The sequence below is a fragment of the Accipiter gentilis genome, chromosome 1, assembly GCF_929443795.1.
Source record: "Accipiter gentilis chromosome 1, bAccGen1.1, whole genome shotgun sequence".
Taxonomy (NCBI): Eukaryota; Metazoa; Chordata; class Aves; order Accipitriformes; family Accipitridae; genus Astur; species Astur gentilis.
This window is the reverse complement of record NC_064880.1, coordinates 35,633,145-35,657,194: the sequence shown is the minus strand read 5'-3', so window position 1 is coordinate 35,657,194 and position 24,050 is coordinate 35,633,145. Positions and strand designations below refer to the sequence as shown.

Below are 24,050 nucleotides of genomic sequence, written 5' to 3'. Positions count from 1 at the left end.
TTTGATAGCTGCCAAACATTTTGATGCAGCTAAAGAAGAACATAAAATCTGTAAGAATATCTGAAGCACATGGAGTGAAAATGAAGCAGCTACATCCATAGTTTAGTTCTGTGGTTACAGTACTTGGATGTAACTGTCAAGAGTAAAGGAGAAAGGGAGAACAGGTCCTTATGCATACCTTCATATTTAAGTTTAACCTTCAGTTTCATGGTAAATATTTTTTCCATAATCAGCAAAAAAAGCAAACTTCAGTTTCTAGAAAGTTTGCATTTTGTAATTAGAGACCTTAGTGTGTAAAAAGGTGTGAACTGGAATTGAAACTGCTCTGGTAGCTGGGGAAAAGCTTAATTTAGAAATGCCCGTCTCACCTGTGGCTCTCCGGTGTTTATGCCTAATGAGCATATGCCAACCTCATTCACTTAAAGGTGACATTTAGTCTTAGTGTTCTGCCCAGGTTCCTCTCTTCACACCACTTGTAGGAAAATTTAGTGCATTACCCAACCTTCTACCAAATTTGGTTAGTAACATTCCACAGAAAAAGCCATTTGGCAAGGGGAGCTGCAACAGATTGCATATACATGTACACAAAATGTGACGATACAAATCACATTTCACTACCAAAACCAACCTATAAAAGCATGATCCAGATTTCGAGAGCCATCCATTCAATTCATACTGGTTAGGCAGAGAAAAAGGGTGGAGTCTGACCACGGAGAACTGAGCAGACAAACTTGCTTTTCCTCAGTCAGTAGCTGGATCTTACATTAGATGTTTTTCTTTTTTTCCAATATAAAAACATATTTTAGTTTTTGAGAATTGTGGTAGGACCTTCATGATGATTCTTCACTAGCTACTCTGGAACTCTAACAAAATTTGTGATAGCACAGCATCCGTGAGCCAAAAATAACTCCTTGAGAAGCTCTCCCTTGCCTGTGTTATGCCAAATGAAGCTCATACTCCGGAGAGGACAGGACCTTTTATTTATGGATTTAACCAGGGAGATATGAGAATCTTTTTGGTACTATGGCTGATCACATGTATGATTGCAGACATCAAAAGCTCAATCCAGTGGAAAAAATGCAGAGGATAGAAGTCTGACTGCAAGCTTTAATGTTCTTAATGTTCTTTGTTTTCTAGATATATTGACTAATTTATCACACTGTGTAGAATGACCCACTGCTGAATGGGTCATTCACTGTTGCAGTTTCCTTAGCATACTTGATATTATAGGTATAAATGAGAGAGAAAATAAACAGCATAGTATATCTGGAAATTACTATCCTATACAAAACTTATTTTTCAAGCTTTGTTTGAAAACCTGGAAGGAGGCTGCAGTCTGCCTGCTATCCTAACAAAATTCATCAAAATAAATTAGCTGGCCTCTAACAAGTTATACAGGATGACCATGAGCCACAGACACTGATTTCTTGCTCACTTCTAAACCCAGCAACTAACATCATTACAGACTAAGCTGCAGAAAAAGGTATTACTCTCCTTTGATTATAGTCTTCCATTGTTAACCCATCTACAAACCCAGTGAAACTAAACTTCTCTGAACAGAACAGATTGGTACAGATGTGAGACCATACCATACAGCAGTTCTTTTGTTTCAAAAGAGAGTAGGTTTCTCCATAATTAATAGAATTCATTTAGAAAGTGGAACATTTTCATAGACAGATACTTAGATTAGAAAAAAAATGCAAAGCTGTGAAATGAACTTTTCTTCCCATTTAATAAATGTTTCTCATTTATTAGTAGCAGTATTCTGAACAGGCTGTCCAGAGCTGAACATACCTTCTCATGCCACCTTCCAAGATATTAAATGAAAAGTAGTTAATGCAATTTGCATATTTAAAAAGATGCTGCCTTAATGTAAAATTGGCAATTCTCTGAATAAAAGATTTATGCTTGAAAATACACCTAAAGTACCTTAAAGACAATTCCACCATGTGCTACAATGAAAGATTTATTCAACTGTCAAAGAAAAAGAGACTTATCTAATATAAATCTAATACAAGGCCACCCTGATATCAGGAAGAATAAACTCCGAGTTCTCTATGTATTATGAATATCAACTAAATATTCATGCAATTAGGTATTTTATTTCAGGTATATTTGAATTTTATAGCATATTTCTACACTCTAGATGGCCAGAAATAGCCACTATTAGTAATTATTTTCTAGATATTTTTGTTGTGGTATGCTCATTAATTTTATGCTCAGTGTCACCTATACCACCCATAAAGCTCAATAAATGCTTTGCAACTACATGTTACCACACTGATTAGCACACAATCTCATAAACATAATATTTGGGATTCAATGACCCTTTGATTTTTGATTCCTGCATCTGTCTCCTAATTTTTCCCTTACTGGGTTTTTATTAATATTTCAATATAATTTAAGGAGTGTTCCTCCTTTTTTTTAAAAAAAAAGCGCATTATCTCTGAACTATTCTGGGTATGCACTTCTCTATTGATCCTGCTACCAGTTACAAGCTGAAAGCTTTATTCAAGTTCTAACACATGACGTATAATAGATGAGAAGAATGACCTTTTCATTTGGTTTATTAACTTTGAGGGCATTCAGAATTCATCAAACAACATACTGTGCTGAGTGGGCTTAATGGTCTTTGCTGCTTCTTACTGTTTCTAAGCCTATGAAAAAAATCCCAAACCCTAACAAACCCTAACCAGAAATTATTTTCCTCAGCTGTCAATACATCAAAACTAACCAATCCACATGCTTCTCTCCTACACCTCACCAGTTTTTCACTTTGTGTATTAGCTAGTATTATGCTAAAAGGGAAACTAGTTACTTGCAAGAAATTAATATTAAATTGTTAGCTGAACATTCCTTTATTTTTTGTCTGACGAAAATGACTCTTAATAGGCGTGAATATGTAATTTCAGGTAAATGCTAAATATTGTCCAGGTTATGGCATCTTGTGGCTAGATCCAACACTGGTACTACAGTGCATTACATGTGAGGTGTCTGGCACTAGAACAGATTTCAGCATGCAGGTCAATTGAGGGTAAGGGCACTCAGGGAGAGATGGAGGAAGTCCTGAGTCTGAGGCCCTGGTGCCCAGGGTTATTTCTGTGGATTTTTTTATCAGATGGTCTTTTACATAAGATAAGTAACAGGCAAAATACTCTGGGACTACAACCCAGGATTGCCTCTTTCTAAGCGAGTACCATAAATGTTAGCTACACCAGAAATGTTCCTTGTAAAACGCCAGCTCTTTCTGGCCCATGAGATCCACAGCTTTCTGCCCTCTTCCCTCCCTCTTTCTGCACACAAGCTGCTATTGCTGTCAATTGCTAGGTGATTTTCTCTGGGAAAGTATATGCTTCTGCTGGCCTAAACATAGAAACTGTTTCCTGAGTTAACATGGTAACCACCTGACTCTGATCTAACTTAGAAGTTACGCTGCTTTGACTAGGAGGTTGGGCTAGATGGCCTCTAGAGGTCTTTTCCACACTACATTTTTTTATGGTTCTAAGGTTACATGAAAGAGAGACTGTGACTTCTTTCATGGCTGTTTTAAGGCAACTCTAACTGCACATGTGAAAGGTATTATTTCAGGCTGTGCATGCCAAGTGGATCAGAGGACTCTGCCAGTTCTCTGGATCCCAGAGGGGCTTGACAGGGACTAAACAGGGGCTTGACTTCCTGCAGTTCATGGTGGGACATTCTGGTGGGTGTCAAAACCGTTGTTTTCAACTGAGTAACCTACCAAGTTTAGAAACTCCCAAGGTCAATCCACCATGAAGTGGGAGTGTGGAGGTTTAGAGCTCTAGACTAGAGAAATGAGGTTTGCCTAAGTGCTGTCTACACCTTGGTTTTCATCAGTTTTACTTGCTTTGTAGGGCATTAGTTCTTACACCCTCAACATATTAATCAAGTTCATTTTTTTCAGGACAAACTACGATGCAGTCTGAAAGCCTATGCCTGCCTATCTTCCCCACTTATTAGCATCAAAAGAAGAATATGGCTTTGGAAAATGATCTAGTATTAAAAAAAATTATATGCTCCATTCCATGTTAACATCACAGAACATATCACGGAGTATCTGATTCAAGGCAGTAACAACAAAGAGATCACACAAAATGTTGATTACTCAGAAGTAGAATTCATAGAAGATACTGGATACTTTTTTCCCAACTCAGCAAAATCAGGCAATCCCTTTTTCAGAAGAGTAGATCTTGGGGGAAGGACATGGACTAATTAAGGATGCATCCAGGTTATATGCTTCAAAGCAGCTGGGCTTTCTGACTGCTCCATTTCTACCATATGTTGTAAAATCTTCTCAAAACACTGCAGCATTTCAGATGCCTTAGCCTATTAATCTGTCACAAAGAGAAGAGGCTCTACTGGAAGGAAGGAATATTTTATCTTTCACAGTTGCTGTGAATCTGTAACTATATTGGCCATTTTATTACTTGATGCAATAGCAAGTAATTCCAATGAAAATGCTATGTTTTTTCCTGAAACTGATCAAAACAGTGGGCTTTATTTTCTGCTTCTGTGCACTTTGTATAGCTACTTGGTCTGGTGCAAAAGAGCGTGCTCTACAGTTTTGGTGACATCTTTGCACAGGTATAAATGACTACCCCGAGACTGGGGTATTTTTATTGGTTTTGCCATCACCATGATGTTCTCTACTTTTCTTCTTTTCAAACACAGAGTGTCACACCTTCTAAATGATAATGAAATTGCACACATTTATACTATTTCTATAATTACATCTATAGTAATTACAAAGCCTAATTATATAATGACAATACAAGGTAAAATTTTATTGCATGAGGGTGCTAAGTATAATTGTAAACAAAGGGAATAAATTCTTGTATAAACTATGTCAATTGATCATTGGGAACAGGAATAACAAATAATAGAAAAAAGATGATTCTCACTTCAGCAGAAACTAATAATTTAATTTAAACTTCCCATACAGTAACTAGGCAATTTTGGCTCTGCTTACTCTCCAAATTCATTATTATATATATGCCTTGCTGTGGAATTGGAAGACATATCAATTTTTTTTCCCCTTAATTCAGAATTTTCTGCTTTATGTCAGCTTGCGTTCCAAAATGAACAGCCTTGAAATCTTGTTTGTGTGTGTGTTATTGCATGATGCTGTAAACAGCAAAGTGTGTCAGCTGAATCAGACTGCTGAAAATGTATAGATCAATAATTTGGTTTATTTTTAGGTCTTATATTGCCCCTCTCTGTCCTAGATGCTACTAGTCTTCTTTTAGCCTGAAAACCTGAAGGTCAGTTTGAAGTCATGATCATGTAATGGTTCTTTTTATATCAACAGCTGAGACTGGCCTTGGGGGATATTGTTACTTATTTCTTAATCTTTTGGGGCTGACAGAATAGAGTCTGGCCAGATTACAAAAACATACAGTGAAACTACAAGGTCTATCACTTCATATATGGCCCCCACACACACCTTCACTGAGAAGTCTACTTTCAGAAGAGCTGTGACTGTTCAGCATGTCTGCAAATTAGATTACAATCTTCCAATCAACCGTGTAGCCTGTCAAGGTATATATTTATTGTTTGATCAGCCATATAACCAGTTTGGGTATATATATTTCCTACAGGTGGGTGAATGATGAAACTGTTTTGAAAAGTATTATTTCAAGAAATTCAAAGATCATAGAGTTTTACCTTCCTATAAGTCAGCTATTGAGACAAATCATAAACAACAGATACATATTAAGTCTTTCAATCACATGCTATATCTCAACAGACTGATGAATTTCAAGGGGATCAATAATCTCTGAACATTAATGATCACAGACCACAAAACAATTTTTCTTAAACAACACAATAAAGGGACCAGTAATTTATAAGTTTATTAACTGGGCCAGCTATTGTTTGTTTCCAGTGTTAATCTATGGGTATTTAGGAATTCACTCTTTGAAAATAAGCATAGGTACTGACTATTCTAATCCTCATGCTACTCTGAGTCTGTTCACAACAGAGTTCTCAGCTTTGGAGCCATACATCAGTGGGAACTGGATGTGTAAGAAGCTTTAAAATAAATCAGTATTTAAACAAATGCTAAAATCACTTACTGTTGCACCTCTACATGCTGTAATTTTAAGGCCAGAAGTCCTCTTTATAAATTCCTAAAAAAATGTTAAGGGATATATGTAAAATTTTTGCCCCACTGCTTTCTTTAATAGAAGTCTACTTTTTGTGCCTCTGGGAAAACTTGTCTCCTTCTAACAATCAGTGTCAGGATCCCAACTGATCCTGCCAGTGCAAAAGAATGCAGAAATTGGACTGTCCCCTTGAACAGAATGTCAAAAGAAATGAATAATGAAAAAAAAGTAAGTTGAGACTCTTCTAGAAGAGAGTCTAGCTTAGCACATCCAGGAATGATAATGTGAAACATTAAAAAACCCCAACTTTTAGTAAAGTGGAATGGAAACATAAATTTAATTTTAGTGACAAATATCTACACTGGGATATGACAATGCCAGTTTTTCAATAAGGAGTATCTGGCAGCTACTACTGGACTATTCCTCTGAGTAAAAGTCAATGTTATGCAGAAGCAGGCATCCAGAAGATGTTATGCTACTCCCCATTGCATTACACAAGGAGTTTTGAACAGCAGAGACCCAGGTGAAAGGACAAGAGATCAGGGCACCTACTTATTCAGGACCAGCACATGTGCAGCACTTCACTGGAAGCTATATCTTAAGGCAACTTTAACCTCTACATAATGTCCTGAACATTCCTGTTAAGTAGTAAGACAATATTGGAAGGGTCTTTGCAGTAGAATTTGTAACCTAGCTCTTTTTGAAGAGATTCATTTATTTGTATTACTTAAAAGGTAAAATGCTGAGGATTGTATTTATTTATTTATTAAATTCTGTAGTGAAATCTTGTTTTCTGCACCTGCATTTCAAAGTTTGTATTTTTCACTTGAAGTATCAACCACTGTCCCACAACATCTTCTGTTCCTTCTGAAATTGTTTTCTAAACTTTATTCTCCCATCTGCTCCTAATTTATTCCACTAAAATCTTAGTGCTAAAGCATCTCACTCCTCTTTAAATGCTTTCTGAAAGTGTATAATTTCCTCTAAACACAATGGCCATGACTCATTTATTTTATTCATTATTCTTCCCCTACCTTGTGAAGGTAGTTATGTGCCATCCCCTCCTTTTTCACTGTCTTCACTACCTAAATTACTTCTCCAGCTTGCGGATATGATATAAGTCATACAGCTGTTATCTCTGGAAAGAAGAACTTGTTCTTGTGCCCTGTGATGCTGATATTCAGGTTGATATTATTGATGCATGCGAGAGAATCCAGAGTGCAGTGATCCAGCTGTGAGGCTCACTGATACCTTAGTGTGATGCATACCAGAGTGCATGTCTCTATATTTTGAGTTGCACAGCGAGAGGAGTCACAGTAGTGGAAATGTCAGGTTATAGCAGCAGGACCAAATTTCTCAGCAAAGCTGAGGAAAGGAAAGGGAGACAGATACACAATAAGGAGTACAAAGAGAGAGATGGATGGTTGTTTGAATGGTGCAATATGTGACTGGAAGTGGCCTTCCATGTTACCAAGTCCTGCAATCCCAGAAAAGCAGATTGTGTTATCTATTCCTTTACTACATTTCTCAGGCTCTGTCTAATGACATTTAGAATTCTTGCCCTACCTTCTTTTATTAGAAGACTATTTCAGAATGTCACTACTCTGATAAAGGGCGACCTTTTAACTTACCATGGCCATTTTATACTCATTTGCTCTTTTACTGATATTGTCCCATAGATGAAATAGTTCATATTGCCCTCTGTACATTTTTGATGCTGTTTCACAGATTTACGTATCAGAGGACTGTGCCAGCATGAGTGTATCCTAATAATCTCATCTGATGTTTCTGCCATATTCTATTCTCAATGCTGTGCTCAAACCTTCCAAACCCACTTTTGCACTATTCTGCAGATACAGAATGGACCTTTGGGCCTGTGAAAAGTTTTACAAAGAGATTTACAGGCAGACATGCAGTGGAACCTTCAAAGTGCTGACTATTACAAAACATATTGAAATCACTGGGGATTAGAAACATAAACAGGAATAAAACTAGCCACTTTCTTCTAAATGTCTATTTCTAATCTAATTAATGAATAACTAGCTAACTAGATTTTTGGCTATCAAATTCAGTAAACCTACATTTATATATACCTCCTAGGAGTTTCTCTCTGTACCTAATCCTAGAGTTTAAGCTGCAATAGCAACTAAAAACATTGATAACTGAATATAATAAAAGGAACAGTTGTGGGGAATTCTTTCCAATTATGATGAATGCTATATTATGAAAGTTTGCTACACAAATTGTACCTCAGCACATTGGTTGAGATAGTTCTAGAAAAGGACATAAATCAGTGTCAAATTAAATTGGAAGCCTTTTGTGACCTGTAAAGATTTTGTAGAGCATTTAAAATTTAATTTTGAATTTTGTTTAGTATCAGTGTTCCTGGAAGGTTTTTTTGATCCAAGCCATTTCTATTGGACCTTTTCATAATATCTACCTAAGTTGTTTGGGCAATACACCCCACCCCCCCACCCCCCCCGACAGTGTCATTAAGACATAAAAACTTGGCACTCTGGCAATAATTAGCCACTCAGAATTTTGAAAAAAAACCCAATCAAACTTGACTTATGCTTACATAACTTATAAAAACTAGTCTTTTTAATGTAACGTGAGTTTTTGCCATATTATCTGTGAAAAGATTTCTATGTATAACTACTATGAATGATTTAAAGACTATCAAAATGGATCTGGAAGAGATTAAATCTTTCACAGCTGACCAGGGAAGAAAGTACAATGGTTGCAGATTCAAGTTAGCTATCAAAGACAAAATATATGAAAGATAAAAATCCAACTTCTTTTTAGGCATTACCTGATTTCAAGATAGAACTGATAGAACTTTTATGTCTATTTCTCCTGGACGGTGTACAATACATTCCTTTTTTATATCTGTTGAAGGGAGGAGGAACATTGACATTATCTGGCATAGTACCAAAGTTGAGAAGCTGCTGTCTGGTCTATGGAAGGCAGGTATGTAAGCAGTAAGTCAAAAGCTAGTCTTGGCAAGATCTTCCTTATAGAATCTATATCTGCATTCTAATACAAAGCACTTCTAACCTCTTTCAGTCTGTGAAGTGGATGGGCATTTAAGGGCCAACCCACTGCTTACTAAGACTATAAAAGTTATTTGGGATACTGTCATGTCTTAATATTTTTTTTCCAGCATGTTGCACCTTGGTGGCCTGTCCTTGCCAATTTCCACATGATATTACAACACAAATGTAATAATAATACTGAATTTAGCTGAAAACTCTTGCCTTCAGAGGGCACTGTATCTGTCTTAGAGTGAAGAAATATGCTATCTTGCATTGTTTTCAGTTTTGTTTCAGTTGTATGCCTCATGTCCGAATATGACAGAATATATCATACATTCAGTCCAAAGGTATCTGCTTTTCATTTTGACGGCCTTTTTGATGTACAGATATAGAAAAGATACCCACAGGAAAGAGCATTATGAAAAGCCAAAGAACTGGAACACAAATTACAAGACATAACTATAATACTTATACCAGTGGCACAATCACCTACCAGTTGTTATGTTGTGCCTTGCACTAATCAGCAATTTATAAAACTGAGAAAAAGAAAAAAGAATGAAACTAACATTTATGACTGACAGTAATCACTGAAATTAGTGGATTTGTTTGGGGCACTTGATGCATACTACAGCTTTTTTCCATTGAAAAAGAGAGAGCTGAAAAGTTTTGTTTGCTAGCAGTATCATTTAATGTTGTAAACTACCTCATGTGCAACTGGCTCAAACCCTTCATATTGTCTTGGAGATAGCCAAATTATTCATGAAAATAGTAAGAATTTACTGAATACGCTGATAATTGGCTCCACAAAACTGAAAAGGAACTAAATTAATGGCTATTACCTTACCTGGGTAACCTTCTCTGTTACATTGTGCGTTCGGTCTTTCACCTTAGGTGCAATAATTGCTTTCTCCGAAGAAGGAGGAGATGAAGATTTTTTTTCACTTTTGATATCTGAAAAGTTCAGTGTGAGTTGAGGAATTTTGTTGATTGTACTGTATTTGTTGAGATTTGAATCCGATGTGGATCCCAACAGACTTGACTTGATATGATTAAAAGGCCCTGAAAAAATCAGAACACGTATTTAGTATTTGATGAATGCAGAAAAATAAGTTATCATTAATGTTTAAGTGGGATATGTTAAAAGGGTAGTTAAAAACTGTTTTTCACTATACTATTTGTTAATAGTAAAAATTATCTAAATTTTAAAAATAACTCTTTCTAATGAGAATCAAGTGTAGTGTTGTATGTAAATATGAAATTACCTTTCATATAGCCCCCAATATTTTTTTATAAAGTCAATGGATTGCAAAGTATGTAATGCATTCATCCTTACTTGTTTTCATGCTACTGGGTATGCTGGTATGCTCCATTATAATTCTGGCTGAATATAAAGACTGTATTCTCACTTGTTTATAGAAACCAAAATAGGACACAAGATTGTATAAGAGTGTCTGGACTGAGCAAAGGCTCTGTTTTCACATTCATACTTTTGCTCATGCTTACATGATAGTTCAAAATCGCTTTTTGGTAAACTGGGAAATTGAGTAGACCCCTGCTGTACCCCTGTTGACTCATCAAGTAACTCCATACTTAATCAATGGAAATATTAACCCAACACTGCCCTAAAAGCCTTTAATTTTGGAGTATCACAATCTCACAAAATATATTTCTTCCATTGTCATTACCAACAAAATATTGAAAACAACAGGGCTACCCATATGTAGAATATTAATGATGTATTTATACACTGAAACATCCTATACTACTTTAGTGCATCATGACAGATAAAAAATACGGAGTTTGTATACTTCATGAGGTACATATCCATTATAATTGTTCTTTTTAATATTGGATAGAGTTCCGTGTACAACAAGAAAGCAATATAACTGATCAGTACATTCGTTTTGTACTGTCATCATAAAGTTGTTCCAGAAGCCAAAAATATTCATAGTAAGGAAAATTTGCTATTAAAAATATACTGGAAAAAAGAATGATAAAGATATTTAGACAGCGAGAGCTAGATCCAGCCAGTTATAAATTTAAGAAAAAAATCCAGTTCCTGCAGTCAGTAACAATGTATCTAAAGTGTGGGATAGAAGGGTATTTCTCAGATCCACATGAGAACCTTTTTGCATCCCAATTTTAATATGGGCAACAAGGTGATGTTTTTTTTTCTACTGCCCCCCTTTTTTTTTTTTTTTTTTTTTTTTTTTGTCTTCCAGGGAGGGAAACAAGAACGGATGCTATGATTCAGGAACAGCCAGTGGGACAAGATTAGGCCTATGGGGCAAATTGCAGAGTCAACAGTGGAAGAGCTGGATTGTATTTGCAATGTGTGAACCAGTGAAATTCAAACAACCAGCTGCTTGAAGACAGCTGTCAGGAAATGCTTCAGGCAGTGCTGAATTGGTTTTTTTTCGTAAAATTATTTAAGTGAGGGCTGGTCTTCCCTCACACCTGGCTTAGAATGCTTGCTGAAGAACCAGACTTTTAATTTGCTTTCTTAGCTTAAAAGGATTGGATTTATAGACATGCTTTCTACCTCCTAAATTTACGCTAATTATACGTTAACCTAGGCCAGAGATAGAAATCCTCTACTACTCCATTTCAAATTGTGCCATTGTGCAGAAAGGAGTTCAAGATGACAAGGGAAGGCACGATGCTCTAGACTAACAGTTCAGGTGCTCCCCTGGGAGCGATCAATCCGGTGGTTCTGCTCTCAAGATTTTCTGTATTTTGTCCAAAGATCATTTGATGTAAAATAAACAAAAATTTGTGGGTGAGTGCTCTAACCATTAAACTACAAAAACAGTCCTTCTTTTTCTCCCTAGACCAACGAACCTAGTATATTCTTTGTGGAACAGCTTCACTGGAAAAAGGAAGAAAGCACTCCCTTTCTCCCACAAGGAATGCTAAAAAAGCCTGGTACTGAGTACTGAGGATACTACCAAGGAATTGGAATATTGTTCTTAAACACCTTTTGGCCCAGGTAGGACCTAAATCTATCTTTCACATCATCTACATAAGTCTACTAAAAAGTGGTGTTCAAAATAAATCAGGACTCAGTCTCCTCACAAATCAGTGAAGTGGCTAATCTGACTGGTGTGTGCTACACACATATGGTCAGACTGCAGATTTTCAACTCTATGTCCCTACATAGTTGTAGCAATTAATAGTTTTTGAATATTGAGTAGTCTTAGACATGAGTGGTGTGTCAAGTTGGGGCCACTTGTCAGATGAACAAGTTTCTAGATACCTAAGGAACTCAAAGTTAAGAGGAAACTAAGGGAGCTTAGGCAAATCTATGATTAGATAGTCGACATTGCTTTTTTTAATAGCAACTTTATAGAGGCTTAAATTGCGTTGAAATTTTGCTTTCTGGGATTTAAATCTTTTATTGCTTTTTTTCCAAAGGGAATTAATCTCTCCTTCACTACCTAAGACTCATGCCCTAGCGTTTGATATTAGACTTAAGTGAATTGCACACGAGAATAAAACCTTGCTTTTTTAATCCACCTTCTTTAGCTTTAGAAAGTGGTGAAAGGTATATATGTACCTCATTAATAATGGTAATTAATTGAAAGTCATCACTAGCTTAAGTACAGCCCAGGCTGGCAGCAATTGAGCTGATACTTGACAACTAGCGGACCTTTGCTATACTCTTACAGCAGGAAGCAGAAAAAGAGGGCCATAACAAATCACAATCACAATTGACACTAATTGGCACCCTGATTGACAGTTTCAGCAGAGTGGCCAAGAACTGAATATGCAGGGAGAATGACATGCTTCTGCCTACCTTACAAAGGAGATTCTTTAAAGTTAAGTTTGAGCTCCCCATTTTTATGGTAGGATCCCATTGTCCCTGCTTACACAATGCATTGAGAAATGATTTCACTCTCCTGAGCTGTCAATCCATCATTTTTCACCAGCGGTAAATACATTTATAAAAGTTGTTTTACAGTACAGAGACTGCATTTTTTCCCCCAAGATTTTGCCAACATACACATGAAGCAAATGCAATGATTTCATAGTCCATGAATTGCTTTACAGAATCTACGTCATGCACTACATGCAGTTGAGAGAGAAGACTTTACCAGCTACACACACTTTTTGCATCATGCATGAAGTCACAAACCAGTTTTCAGACATAGCTACAAATATTGCAGTTAAACTGAATGCTTTAGTAATTGTTTTCTAGAAATGCAAGAAGTCACTTAAGAACTATGTTCGAATTGGTTCCAAAAGATGCAGCTCAGTGCTGGTGAATAGAAACAATTTTGTAACTGCACTAAATATTACATAAACATGAAATTGGCAACGAAGTTCATGCATGCACATTTTAATACTACAGGAAGCTTGAAACCATACCCCCTGCCATCCAGGAACGTGAAACTAGTTTTAAGGAGACAAAAGAGGAATAAGTGAAGATACTTCCATAAGGCTCCTGATTATCAATTATTTTATTTTTGAGATAGTTATACTGAAAACTAAGCACCTTATAACAATAGATTGTTTGTTAGTGGCCCCGCCTGATTATACGTCCTTTCACAGGTAAAACTCCTGGTAGCTTCAATAGAAATTTTGCCTGCTTAAGGACAACAGCACTGAGTTAAATAAATATGATATGTTCTATCTCCCTCCTTTCCTTTTTTGAATTAACAGATAATTAAGTCAAATGACTCTTTAACTATGCCTTCACTTTTTCCAGGGATTGGTAGTTAGTGCTTTGACACAATAGTTAAGGGAATAACTAGATGTTTAACAAATATAAGTAATGCACCTGGCCCTAGAGGTCAGCATGAGAATGTTGCATTTGAACATTTCATACAGCAGGCAAAGTAACATGCCAAAAAGTGTGGCTGTTTGAAACACTGGAAGGCACAGTCTAGACGTATACTTTACCTTTGACATTGCGACCATTATCTGGTTTTCAGCATAATAAAAGTGAAGAAAAAAAGAGAAAAAAGACAACTAAAATCTACATCAGAAAAAGCAGAAAATATTGCTTCAAAGTATGTATGTGGTTTGAACTGAAACATTTTTGCACATCCTTGATTATGTTTTGTAGACTTTCAGTCACATTGAAGTCACTTTGACAATTGAGAGAGAATCTAAAACTGTTTGCAGTAGATCAGCATGTAGTAGGACTGGCTCTAGCTAACTTGCCTTAACAGTGCCATGATAAAATTGTTCCTCCACAAGTCTGGTGCTGGGTTGGAGGTTAAAAGTGCTAACCCGGGAAGGAGTACTCACACGTAATTAAGTGAGGCTGAGGCACCTGCAGCTGTGGCTGGCAGCACAGGCTGGCTGGCTGCATGGGGTGTGGGGCTGCGCAGGCAGCCCTATACAGATGCCCAGGCCCCACACCTGCCCAGGACTCACAGGAGGAAAAGTTTTTACCATGGCAACAAACTGAACAGTGCCTTTCTGAGTAAATACTGGAGAAACACTGAGGAGAAAGATATACCTTGAACCTTTCTTCAGCTCTTAGGTGCCTTTCTGCAAGGTAACGGTAGTAAAGCTCTCTGCCCTCACAGGCACACCCGGCCCTGAATCCTCTCATCACATCAAACCTCTTCAAGGAGAATATTATCATTGTTGTTGTTATTATTATTATTTAATATTATTTTAAGGAAGCCACACAGGTGGATAGGTAGACGCCACCCCTATTCAGGGGTGTACAACATGACCCACAGGCTGCCCTCCCTTTGTGTCATGTCCCCTGCTCAGCTGCAGCAGCTTGGAGCAGGTATGAGGGTGGGCAAGGGCCCTGGGGGCTGACAGGGAGCAAGGGGCCAGGCACAGGATGCGGCCCTACCCCTGTGCGCTGCCGGCCACCGTGACCAGCTTACCAGCTTTCAGAGGTGCTTGGGCCTCAAACTGACATTCACCTGCAGTTGTCCCCCGCTGACAGGCCACCTCCGAGGGCTGAGGCGGCTGTGCCCCCCTGTCTGGCCCAGCACCAGCCCTCTCCCTGCAGAGAGCCCGCTTCAGCCCCGCCCTGGAGAAAGGCTATGGCCTTCTCCTGTGAGGGGAGACGGAGGTGACGTTGGGCCTCGTCTGTGGCATCATGTCACACAAGCTGCCTCTCTGGCTTTTTCCTCAGCTTTCTGAGGACCGGGGAGCACGGGACGTCGAGCTGGGCCCTCTGGACCATGAGTGTGGGAGAGCGTTTAGTTCCTCTCAGCCTGACGCCTTTCTATGCCAGGCATCTGTAGCAGTAATGCACGTTTTGCAGGCTGAGTTAGGCTCAAAAGCCTGTTGTTTTTTCAGAAAACTGCAGGGATGTTACTGAGGTCACTTTCTGAAGAAAATAACATTTCCAAAGAGCCCCTGTGAACCTGTACCTGCTTGCAAAATCTGGATTGCTGGTGTTTCAGGTGAGAAGGACTTTGCTGGAGTTTGGGTGGTGGGCGGAAGACACAGTTCCTGCCCTGTTGTTCTTGCTGTCAAATAGGCAAATTTAGAATGGAATTTAATTGAGTACACTCAAATGAATTTAAAATCCTAAATTTTCATTTTTACTGTAATACTTTTCAGGATATAATGGCCACAGCTATGATAATTTTAAAATGATGGACAACTAGGTTACATAAATTAATTTAATGCATGAAATAATTTATATTCTCAATTGTGTTATCTTCCAAAAAAAAAAAAAAAAATTGACCATGGGTGAATTACTGTAGTTAGTATTGAGCTAAAGAATGCTATTCTCTTCTGTCAGAATTCTGTTATGCTGATTCAATAATATTATTTGAACTGGAAGAGGTGGAAAAAAATTAAATCTGAATTCAGAACTGCATTTTCAGACAGAGTAGTAGTTTTCAATGGATTCAGGAAAATTCAGAATTATTAGGATCCATAAACAAAATAAAAATGGAATGGGAAATATATTAAATCTTATGCTTCCTTGGGTAATAATTTAGGCCGTTGGGACTCTAGTTTACTTTTTAACTTTTTCTTATTGTACTTTACTTTTACTTAGGGCTTTACATTCTCCAGTACAGTATCTATAGCTTCTGCTCAGAATCTGTGAGTCCAGAGAAGATGATTTAGGCTGAATCCTGGATACCTAATTTGCATACATAATTTGATAGCAACAATAGGGTTTTATGGCTCACTGTTGTGTAAGGCAAGCAGGACTTGCTGGCTAAATTTAAACATCTTTTCAGCATAAGGTGCCAAATTCTAATATGCTTGGAAGCAGATGGCATCAAGGATGGTTACTAATTCTACTGCAATTCTGAGAGCCAACCTCTGTTCTGCTGTACTTTTTTAGAATGTGTATGTAAGACCTAAACTTAGGGCCAGATCCTCTACTATTTTGTAGCTTATGCAGAGTGAAATCAGAGTGGCGGTGTTTTATCAATTTACACTGTAAATGATCACATCACGTGAGAGGCCATAGGAATTCAAATGGATTCTTGAGTCCTCATAGTAAAATTTATTTTCCTTAGTATTTAACATTTGAAAATTATTATTCAGTGAAATGGAGCTAGAAATTTTTGCTCCTCCAAGCAGCAAGCATTAAATTATGTGGCAATTTCTGGATGAGCTTTGTACCACCATAACCAAAGACAATATTGAAATTGATTTTTACACATTTTCGTCATATAACTATATAAAGAATGACCAATTGGGAAGTGCTTTAATGAAAATAAGTTCCAAAAATAGAAATTGACAAAACAGATATCTTTAAATATGTTTTATTTGAAAGGTTAGTTTAAATATCTAGGGAAGTTGAAACCAAGATGAAGCTTATGCAATGGTCCAAAAGACATGCCAAGGTTCAACCTTGCAGATTTTTGCCTCCACATCCGGAATTTGAAATCTTGGCTTGAATGTAAGCATGAAATATATCAAAAAATGATATGGTTTAGGATGGAATTAATTGAATTTTCAGGTTCATTTGAACTGAAAAAATCAGAGTCCAAAAGAAACAGAAATGAGAAAAGAAGTATTTACCCATTATATTTAATACAGAAAGAGTAACTGGAAGGAAGAGTTAGTTCTTCTATTTTAGGAGTTAATCTGGGTGGCAGAGGAGCATTCAGACTTATATTTAGGCGATGTACAGAAGCAAAGAGCACTCAATGTGGACCTTCCAAAAGGCAGGAGAACTTAAAGGAATTTTACGCTTGTGGTCAATAAATAGGAGAAAAACAGGCAATCACTGAAAATGAAAATTCATTTTCTTGCTAAGTTATGAATCTGTACACAGTCTTCCATGACATATGTGTTTGAAATCTTAAAATATTCCCCATACATTCCTTGTCATCAGGCTTGAATAAAAAGTATGCAATTCAAGTCATTAGACCATCAGTAGCTGCAAAAGCATTACATATGTGGCATTTTTCTGCTAAAGCCAGTTTCAAAGGTGCCTCTCCATTCACAGGGCTTTCAAACCTCTGTTTGCTAAGCTGTTTCCCAAGTTCTTAAACTCCCTGTCTGCAACAAGAAATCATGGACTATACTCCATGACTTTGTGTAATTAGGAGAGACAGTAGTAAAAGAAGACAGAAGAAACTTCTTTGTAAATTTTGCTGGTTGCAAGAATATACTAACACAAAGAGAAAATCACACTTACATGAATTTTACACTAAGTATTTCACTAAGCATTACACAAAGCATTCCAATGGAGTTGCTAAGGATATTTTCTCCGTGTGAGAGAAAAAGCATGTCTCAGCATTGGATCAGTGAATATACAATGTACACATTACAGATTTAAGAAAAATAAACTGATCAGTCTCTGAAGTAGGATTTCATACAAAGACAATTTAATATATGAGCATGGGACAGAACTCTGCATGCAATTTTAACTTGATCACCCAATTTCCCCCCCGCCAAATACCAATATTTAGTAATGTGGGGCCTGATTTTGCTATATCCCTATACAGAAGGCAGATGGCAGTCTAAGAGCAACCCCATGATTTCATTGGTCTGCTTAGACATGAAAAGCAGTATTTAGGGTAAATAAGCCTGGCATATTTGGGCCCTTAATATTTTTAGTGTGCTTTTGAATGTATACAGCTGTTTATATTTAGTTTTGCTTACAAAGTGGTGATAATTACTACGAAAAATTGCAATAATTCCTTTCTTAGTACATCAGAGAATACTGATTGACTTTCTACCATACCTTCGCTTGCGTGACGGTCCCTAAAAATGTTCTTGGGATGGACGTTAAAGCCTTCTATGTCATGTACTGAAGATGCTCTCCGTATACTACAAATGCTTTCCTTTGATCTGGAATGGGTTAGTGGATTGCTTGTCTGTATCATGTCAGGGTAAAGTCTGTCCCATTGTTGTTTAGGTGATGAATGGTCAAGAGGTCCTGATATATTAACCAAAGGTGAACATTTACTGGGTTGAATCAGTGCTTTTGTATCATCCACTTCTGAAGGACTACAGCTTTCTTTTGTAGGTGATTTAAAGTGCTTCATCGCCACTGAGTCATCACTGTGCTTAGATGAATCGACTATCACTGCATCAGGGTCTTCCTGTGGTAAGGACTGCTTTCTGTATGTTAGAAGTCTAAATCCAGGTAACCGGAATCCAAAAAGTCTGCCTACATGTAAATACATACAAAAGAAGAAAATATTACATGTTAGTTTCTTGTCATAAAAAATCTGATTTTTTTTCACACACAGTCAGAGTGTATAATAATAGCTATAAATAATTGACCTATTCCTAATAAATTACAATGCTTAGCAATGGAATTTGTAAATATGGAAATATTATATAGCTGTAAGTTTGTTATAGTCATGGTGTTAAAGGATTTCACACTTTAGTCAGACCTAAGTAATTGAGCTCATAATAAGAATAGCAGCATTGATTCTACAGTCTGTTTTAAAAGAGATAAGGTTATCTGTTCTGATGGTCCTTTCTAAATTAAAAATCTATGCATCTATAAAAGACTGCTAGAACATGTCAAACTACTTTGCTTGTTATCCTGAAATAGATATTTGTGGATTCTATTATTAGTGGAACTCCTTGTGCTTAAAAGTGTACTGCTGATTTATTGATTTATTGGCTACAAATTAAATAGGAAGATAACAGTGCTAATCCTTCAGGAAAGAAAAATAAGTTGTGTATCAGTTTTGCCACAATCCTTTCCAATACTTACATTTTACGACTAAATGAAACACTTATTTTGAATGAGTTTAAAATGAAAAAGAAAGGAACATGCAGGAAGAAAAACCAGCAACACAGCTCTCAAGCCTCAGTTGCACCCATACAATGCAATTATCTTTTGTACATTTGCACGGGTGTGGGCTTAGTTGGGCTTGGGATATTGAATGGCAGGGTAGGCTGTTCTGAGTGTGTGGAAAAATAAAACCTTTTTGTAATGGTAGGAAATATCACTAGCTGAGAGGAAGTGTAAAATATGGTGCAAATAAAGAATATTCAGGGGAAGAACTGTAAAATATACAGACTGTCCCTCTAAAAACAACAAACCCAGACAGCAAATACTTTAAGGTATTGTGTAATACAACTCACAGATGGAGGCACAGGGACTTCTGATGTACAGAAACATAGCAAACAATTTAGAAAAGGAAATGTTAAAAAATATTAACAAAATAAAATAATTGAAATAATTTAAATGATCAGATGTCATTGCATAAACGGTCTGACCTAGCTTCTTGTCACTCATCACTTTGCTAGATGAGTGTTTTCCACAGTGAATCAATAGTGAAATGATTTCTCAGAGGACATCTCAAAATGTCTTGTTATTCCCTCCTACTGGGATAAGAAATTCTGTTTGGGAAAAGATTTCATTTTTATCAGTCAGTTTTAATCACCATCGTTTGTAGCTAGCTAATGTTCATTAATATTTAGCACTGAAATTTATCATCCCATACTGAAATGTTTTGAACTAGTCTTTCATTGATGCCTATGCCCAACAGTAAGTGTAGAGCAATTGATGGTGCAGCTTAATCATTTAATGTTTTAAAATGAATGTCCTATATATTTAGTATTGAATTTACTTTGAGTTCTAAATGAATGAAAGTGAGAGTGTCCTGCTCTTCTTAATGGAAAACCTGTGTAAGAGCTAAAGTTGCTATACTAGACAACACCACAGATCCATCCAGCACACTGTTGTACCTCTGATGTTTTCCAGTAGTGGATACATGGAGAAGGAGTTTAAGAACCACTACCCTGTGTAATCTGTCCCAGTAAATTTACTCAGTTTCTGTCTATCTGCAGTTCAGAAACTTTCTGAGCCAGAGATAAACCACAAACTGAATGTTTGATGTACCTTTCTTCCCTGAATTTATCTCAGCTTTTGAAACACAGCTGTACTTTGATCTGCAAAGCATCCTATAGGAAACAGTTCCATAATTTTAGTATATCTCTGTGAAAAAGTACTTCCTCTTGCTTGCTATAAACCTGTTGCCTTGGGAAGGGCGCTAGTCCTTATGATATGAAAAATAGCTAATATTTGCTCCCTTTTTATAGTCTCAATAATGTTTATAGCTTTTCATACATCTGTTGCATTCCTTTTTGTATACCCTTTCCCAAGCTGAAGAATGCTAGTGTAACTGTGTTGTGTACCTCTGATCATCCTTCTCACTCTTCTCAGTTCCTTTTCATTTCTAATGTAATCGGTTTTGACAGTGACCTGAGCTACTCCCAGACTCAGGGATCAATATAATGACATAACAGTTTTTTGTTTTGATCTTAGTTCCTTTCTGTATAATTCCTAATATTTGGTTGCCTTTTTGAGTTATCTTCCTGGCCTGTGCTAATTTAAGAAATTTTCACAACAGCTGAGAGATTTCTTTCTTGATTGGTAACAGATAATTTAGTCTCTATTGTTATGTCTGTAAAAAATTTTGTTTGCTGTTTTATCACTCAGCCACTCAGTATCATAGGATATGTCTGTAAATCTCATATCATATTCTGAATAATTTGGTGACATCTACAAACATTCTCACCATTTGCACCTTTGTTATCCAAGTAATTAAAAATGTATTAAATAATAAAGAACCTGTGAGACTCTGCTGATAACATCTCAGTATTTAGAAATCTGGCCATTTATTTCCACCCTTTCCCCCCTACTTTAAAATATAAACCCATGTAACAATCTTCCTTTTTTTTCCTTGACAATTTCTGAAAAAGATTGTTGAATTCCAAATCTTTAGCACTAAATATATTACTCTAATGCATATATGGACACAACAGTACAGTAGACAGAACTCTCTATTACATAAAACCAGAGTCATGCATTTTTAAACATCAGCTAGAGCTGCCAATTTTCAATCTGCACAGTGATATTCAGTAGAGTGCACCTTGGGAACATGCGTATGTCTTCTAACTTACTAAGTATACTTGAACAAATTGCTTACAGTTGAAATTAGTGAAGTACATATAAAATTATTTTATTATTTTAAAATGCATGTAAAATTGAGATGTAAAGCAGTTTATAAATCAATTTTGAAAGCTTATTGCATCAAAAGTGAAACAAATACTAGAATTCTGTTTTCATCAATTACTTTGAACTTAAAAATACCATTCATAAGGTTTTCTGGCATTAGACACTATTAAAGGCTTTTTACTGGCACTCTATTTTAGTCATATTCATGGTGTTGCAGATGGTCTTTTCTGCTTCACCAAGTTAATATGACCATGTTATATTGCATTACTGATTTAGCTGTCTAACTGCAGTTCAGCTGGAAAGAATGCTCAGTGAGAATTTTGCTTCTTGCTAAGACTCTTGGGCATGAAATAGAAAACTTAAATGAGTAGCTTTTTGCTATTCTTCTACAAACTGTAATAAATGGTCTCAAAATTAAAATCCTTATTTCCTGCTTTTTATTTGAATATTCTTTATAGGACGAGTATTGTTATTCTTCTTCAGTGTACAGATAATGAGTTATATGATGTGTTGGACGTTCAGTTCTCTCCTGCAGCACTGTAGCTAAAGCTATCAGGAGGCCCATTCAGAATTTGTCTAGTTTACATTACACTTCCTTACTCAGCTCAGTAATAATACAATTTGTCATGAAGCAAAATTCATCACCCCAGGCCTGCTGTCCCAGTATAGACTAGAAGGGTCAGTGGAAGCTTTGCTGGCATACTGTTTATGGGTTAAAATCTTTTGTTTGAAAGTGGTCAACCCCTGCTTTGTGTAGGTATGATGTCAGAGAGGATTTATCTTGGCTTACAATACTAAAATATTTTTGAGATGCAACTAGCTATTTACTATAAATATACAGATAATGTTACATTAAAAACCTTATGTTTTGTTGAAGACTAGATTGCCAGGTTCTTAATGCTGAGTCAGAGATTTGTATAATTGTGGCTTGCTAAGAGCAATTGAGGAAAGCAGTTGAGTCTGAGTCACAATTCCAGGCTTACATTCCACCTCCTCCTTTCAAACCTTGCTTCACTGAATAAGTAATTTGCAAATGAGTTAATCTGTTGGTTACATTTATTCTCTGTGCCATCTCAGCTAACCCTTAGAGCTTCTAAATAGTAGAACTCAGTCTGAAAATACACTGCATATAAACTGTTCGCAGATGTAGTTATGTCCAAAGTCCCAAATTCAAATCCACTTTTCTCGCCTTCTGAAAGCCTTTTTAAATTCTGTCTCACATTTTGGGAGATCAGAAAAGAAGATATTTAGAATTCATGGAAAGAAAATGTTTTGGTTAATAGTTTTGTGAAAAAAGTATAGGGGAAAAACTATCTTGATAAGAAAAATTAATAGCCTTGCTTTTCTGTAAGTATTGAAATGGGAAATGTTAACATTAATGGAAAATTGCTTAAACACTAAACACCATCATATAGAATTTTATGGCGGGGGAAAAAAAAGAAGAATCAAAATTAGTTCCCAAAAGACCTTATTTACAGTTACGATCATGGTTGCAAATTTCCTGACCCATCAGTACAAATCTCATTTTGGAAATGGGGTATTCCAGCAAAACTGTGCCTGAATAAGGATTTCTTTAGTAACCCAATACACTTGTGTGGTGAGTAATTCCCCTATCTGTTCTGTGCAAGCATTCTGTAACAAGGAAGGGAAATTATATTTGGCCTGTGTATTGCCTTGCTACAGTGAAGGTACTCCTCAAACTTTTACTGATGAAAATGTATACTTACATACTAGATACAGTGGCAAAGTCAGAGAAATGCCTACAAGTAAGAGACCTTTACTTTCACTACAATTTCTTTAGTGGTTTTAGGATTACTGGTAGATGCTATGTGCTATCCCAAAGTCTGTTTAGCCCAAGTCAATGCACATGGGATTCTTGGTTTCCTGTCCTGAGCACTGCAGAAGGGTAGCCCCAACAGATAGCAACTGGAAGGTTGGCTCCTCAAAGAATTGCTCAGCCAGTTTTTGTGGCATCTCTAGTAGCATTGTTACTTTCATGCTGATGCAGAGAAATAGTTATCCAGAAACCAGTGTCTGAAGCTGCTGTCAGATAAGTCAACCAAAGGGAAAAGGAGTGGTAGCTGGTCTCTGGCTCGCTAACTGGGAGCTAGATTTAATCTGTTAGACTCTCACCTTCTCTAGATTTAGACTTTCCAAAATCAAATCAAAGGAGCTCAAATGCACAAAAAGTTTGCACAATATGAATTAAGTGACCTGTAGAAACTGTCAGAACTGTCTCCTGGTATGACATACTACCTGTCCTAGGCTGAGAGCTAAACCAAACTCTGAGCTGCCCATGTTCCAGTACAACCTGTTAACTATGGTCGAGTGTTGAAGAAAATCAAGTCTTGGACAGTTTTATCATAGTGGATGACTGGTGTGGCTATAATATGAAATATATGTTACTTTTTCAGTCTATAAGACTAAAGAATACAACATACATATCCACAAAGTTCGTCCTATTCTAAATGGAGAGAGATTTCCTTGACAAGGGTGGGTAAGGTAGGTCGATTATGA

The 24,050-nt window shown here is 36.7% G+C and overlaps 1 protein-coding gene across 4 annotated transcripts in view; it reads right to left on the bottom strand.

Moving 5' to 3' along the window:
• KCNH7 (potassium voltage-gated channel subfamily H member 7) overlaps positions 1 to 24,050 on the bottom strand; it is a 244,840-nt gene that overhangs the window by 62,032 nt on the left and 158,758 nt on the right. For 2 of the 4 annotated variants that reach the window (XM_049827171.1, XM_049827425.1), the window contains 3 exons: positions 18,294 to 18,722; positions 13,526 to 13,549; positions 10,002 to 10,216 (listed from right to left, as the gene is read on the bottom strand). In XM_049827171.1, coding sequence (XP_049683128.1) covers positions 10,002 to 10,216; positions 13,526 to 13,549; positions 18,294 to 18,722 — 668 coding nt within the window. Of the gene's footprint in view, positions 1 to 10,001; positions 10,217 to 13,525; positions 13,550 to 14,059; positions 14,081 to 18,293; positions 18,723 to 24,050 lie in introns of all 4 variants that reach the window. The other 2 variants (XM_049827251.1, XM_049827343.1) reach the window with 2 other exon arrangements.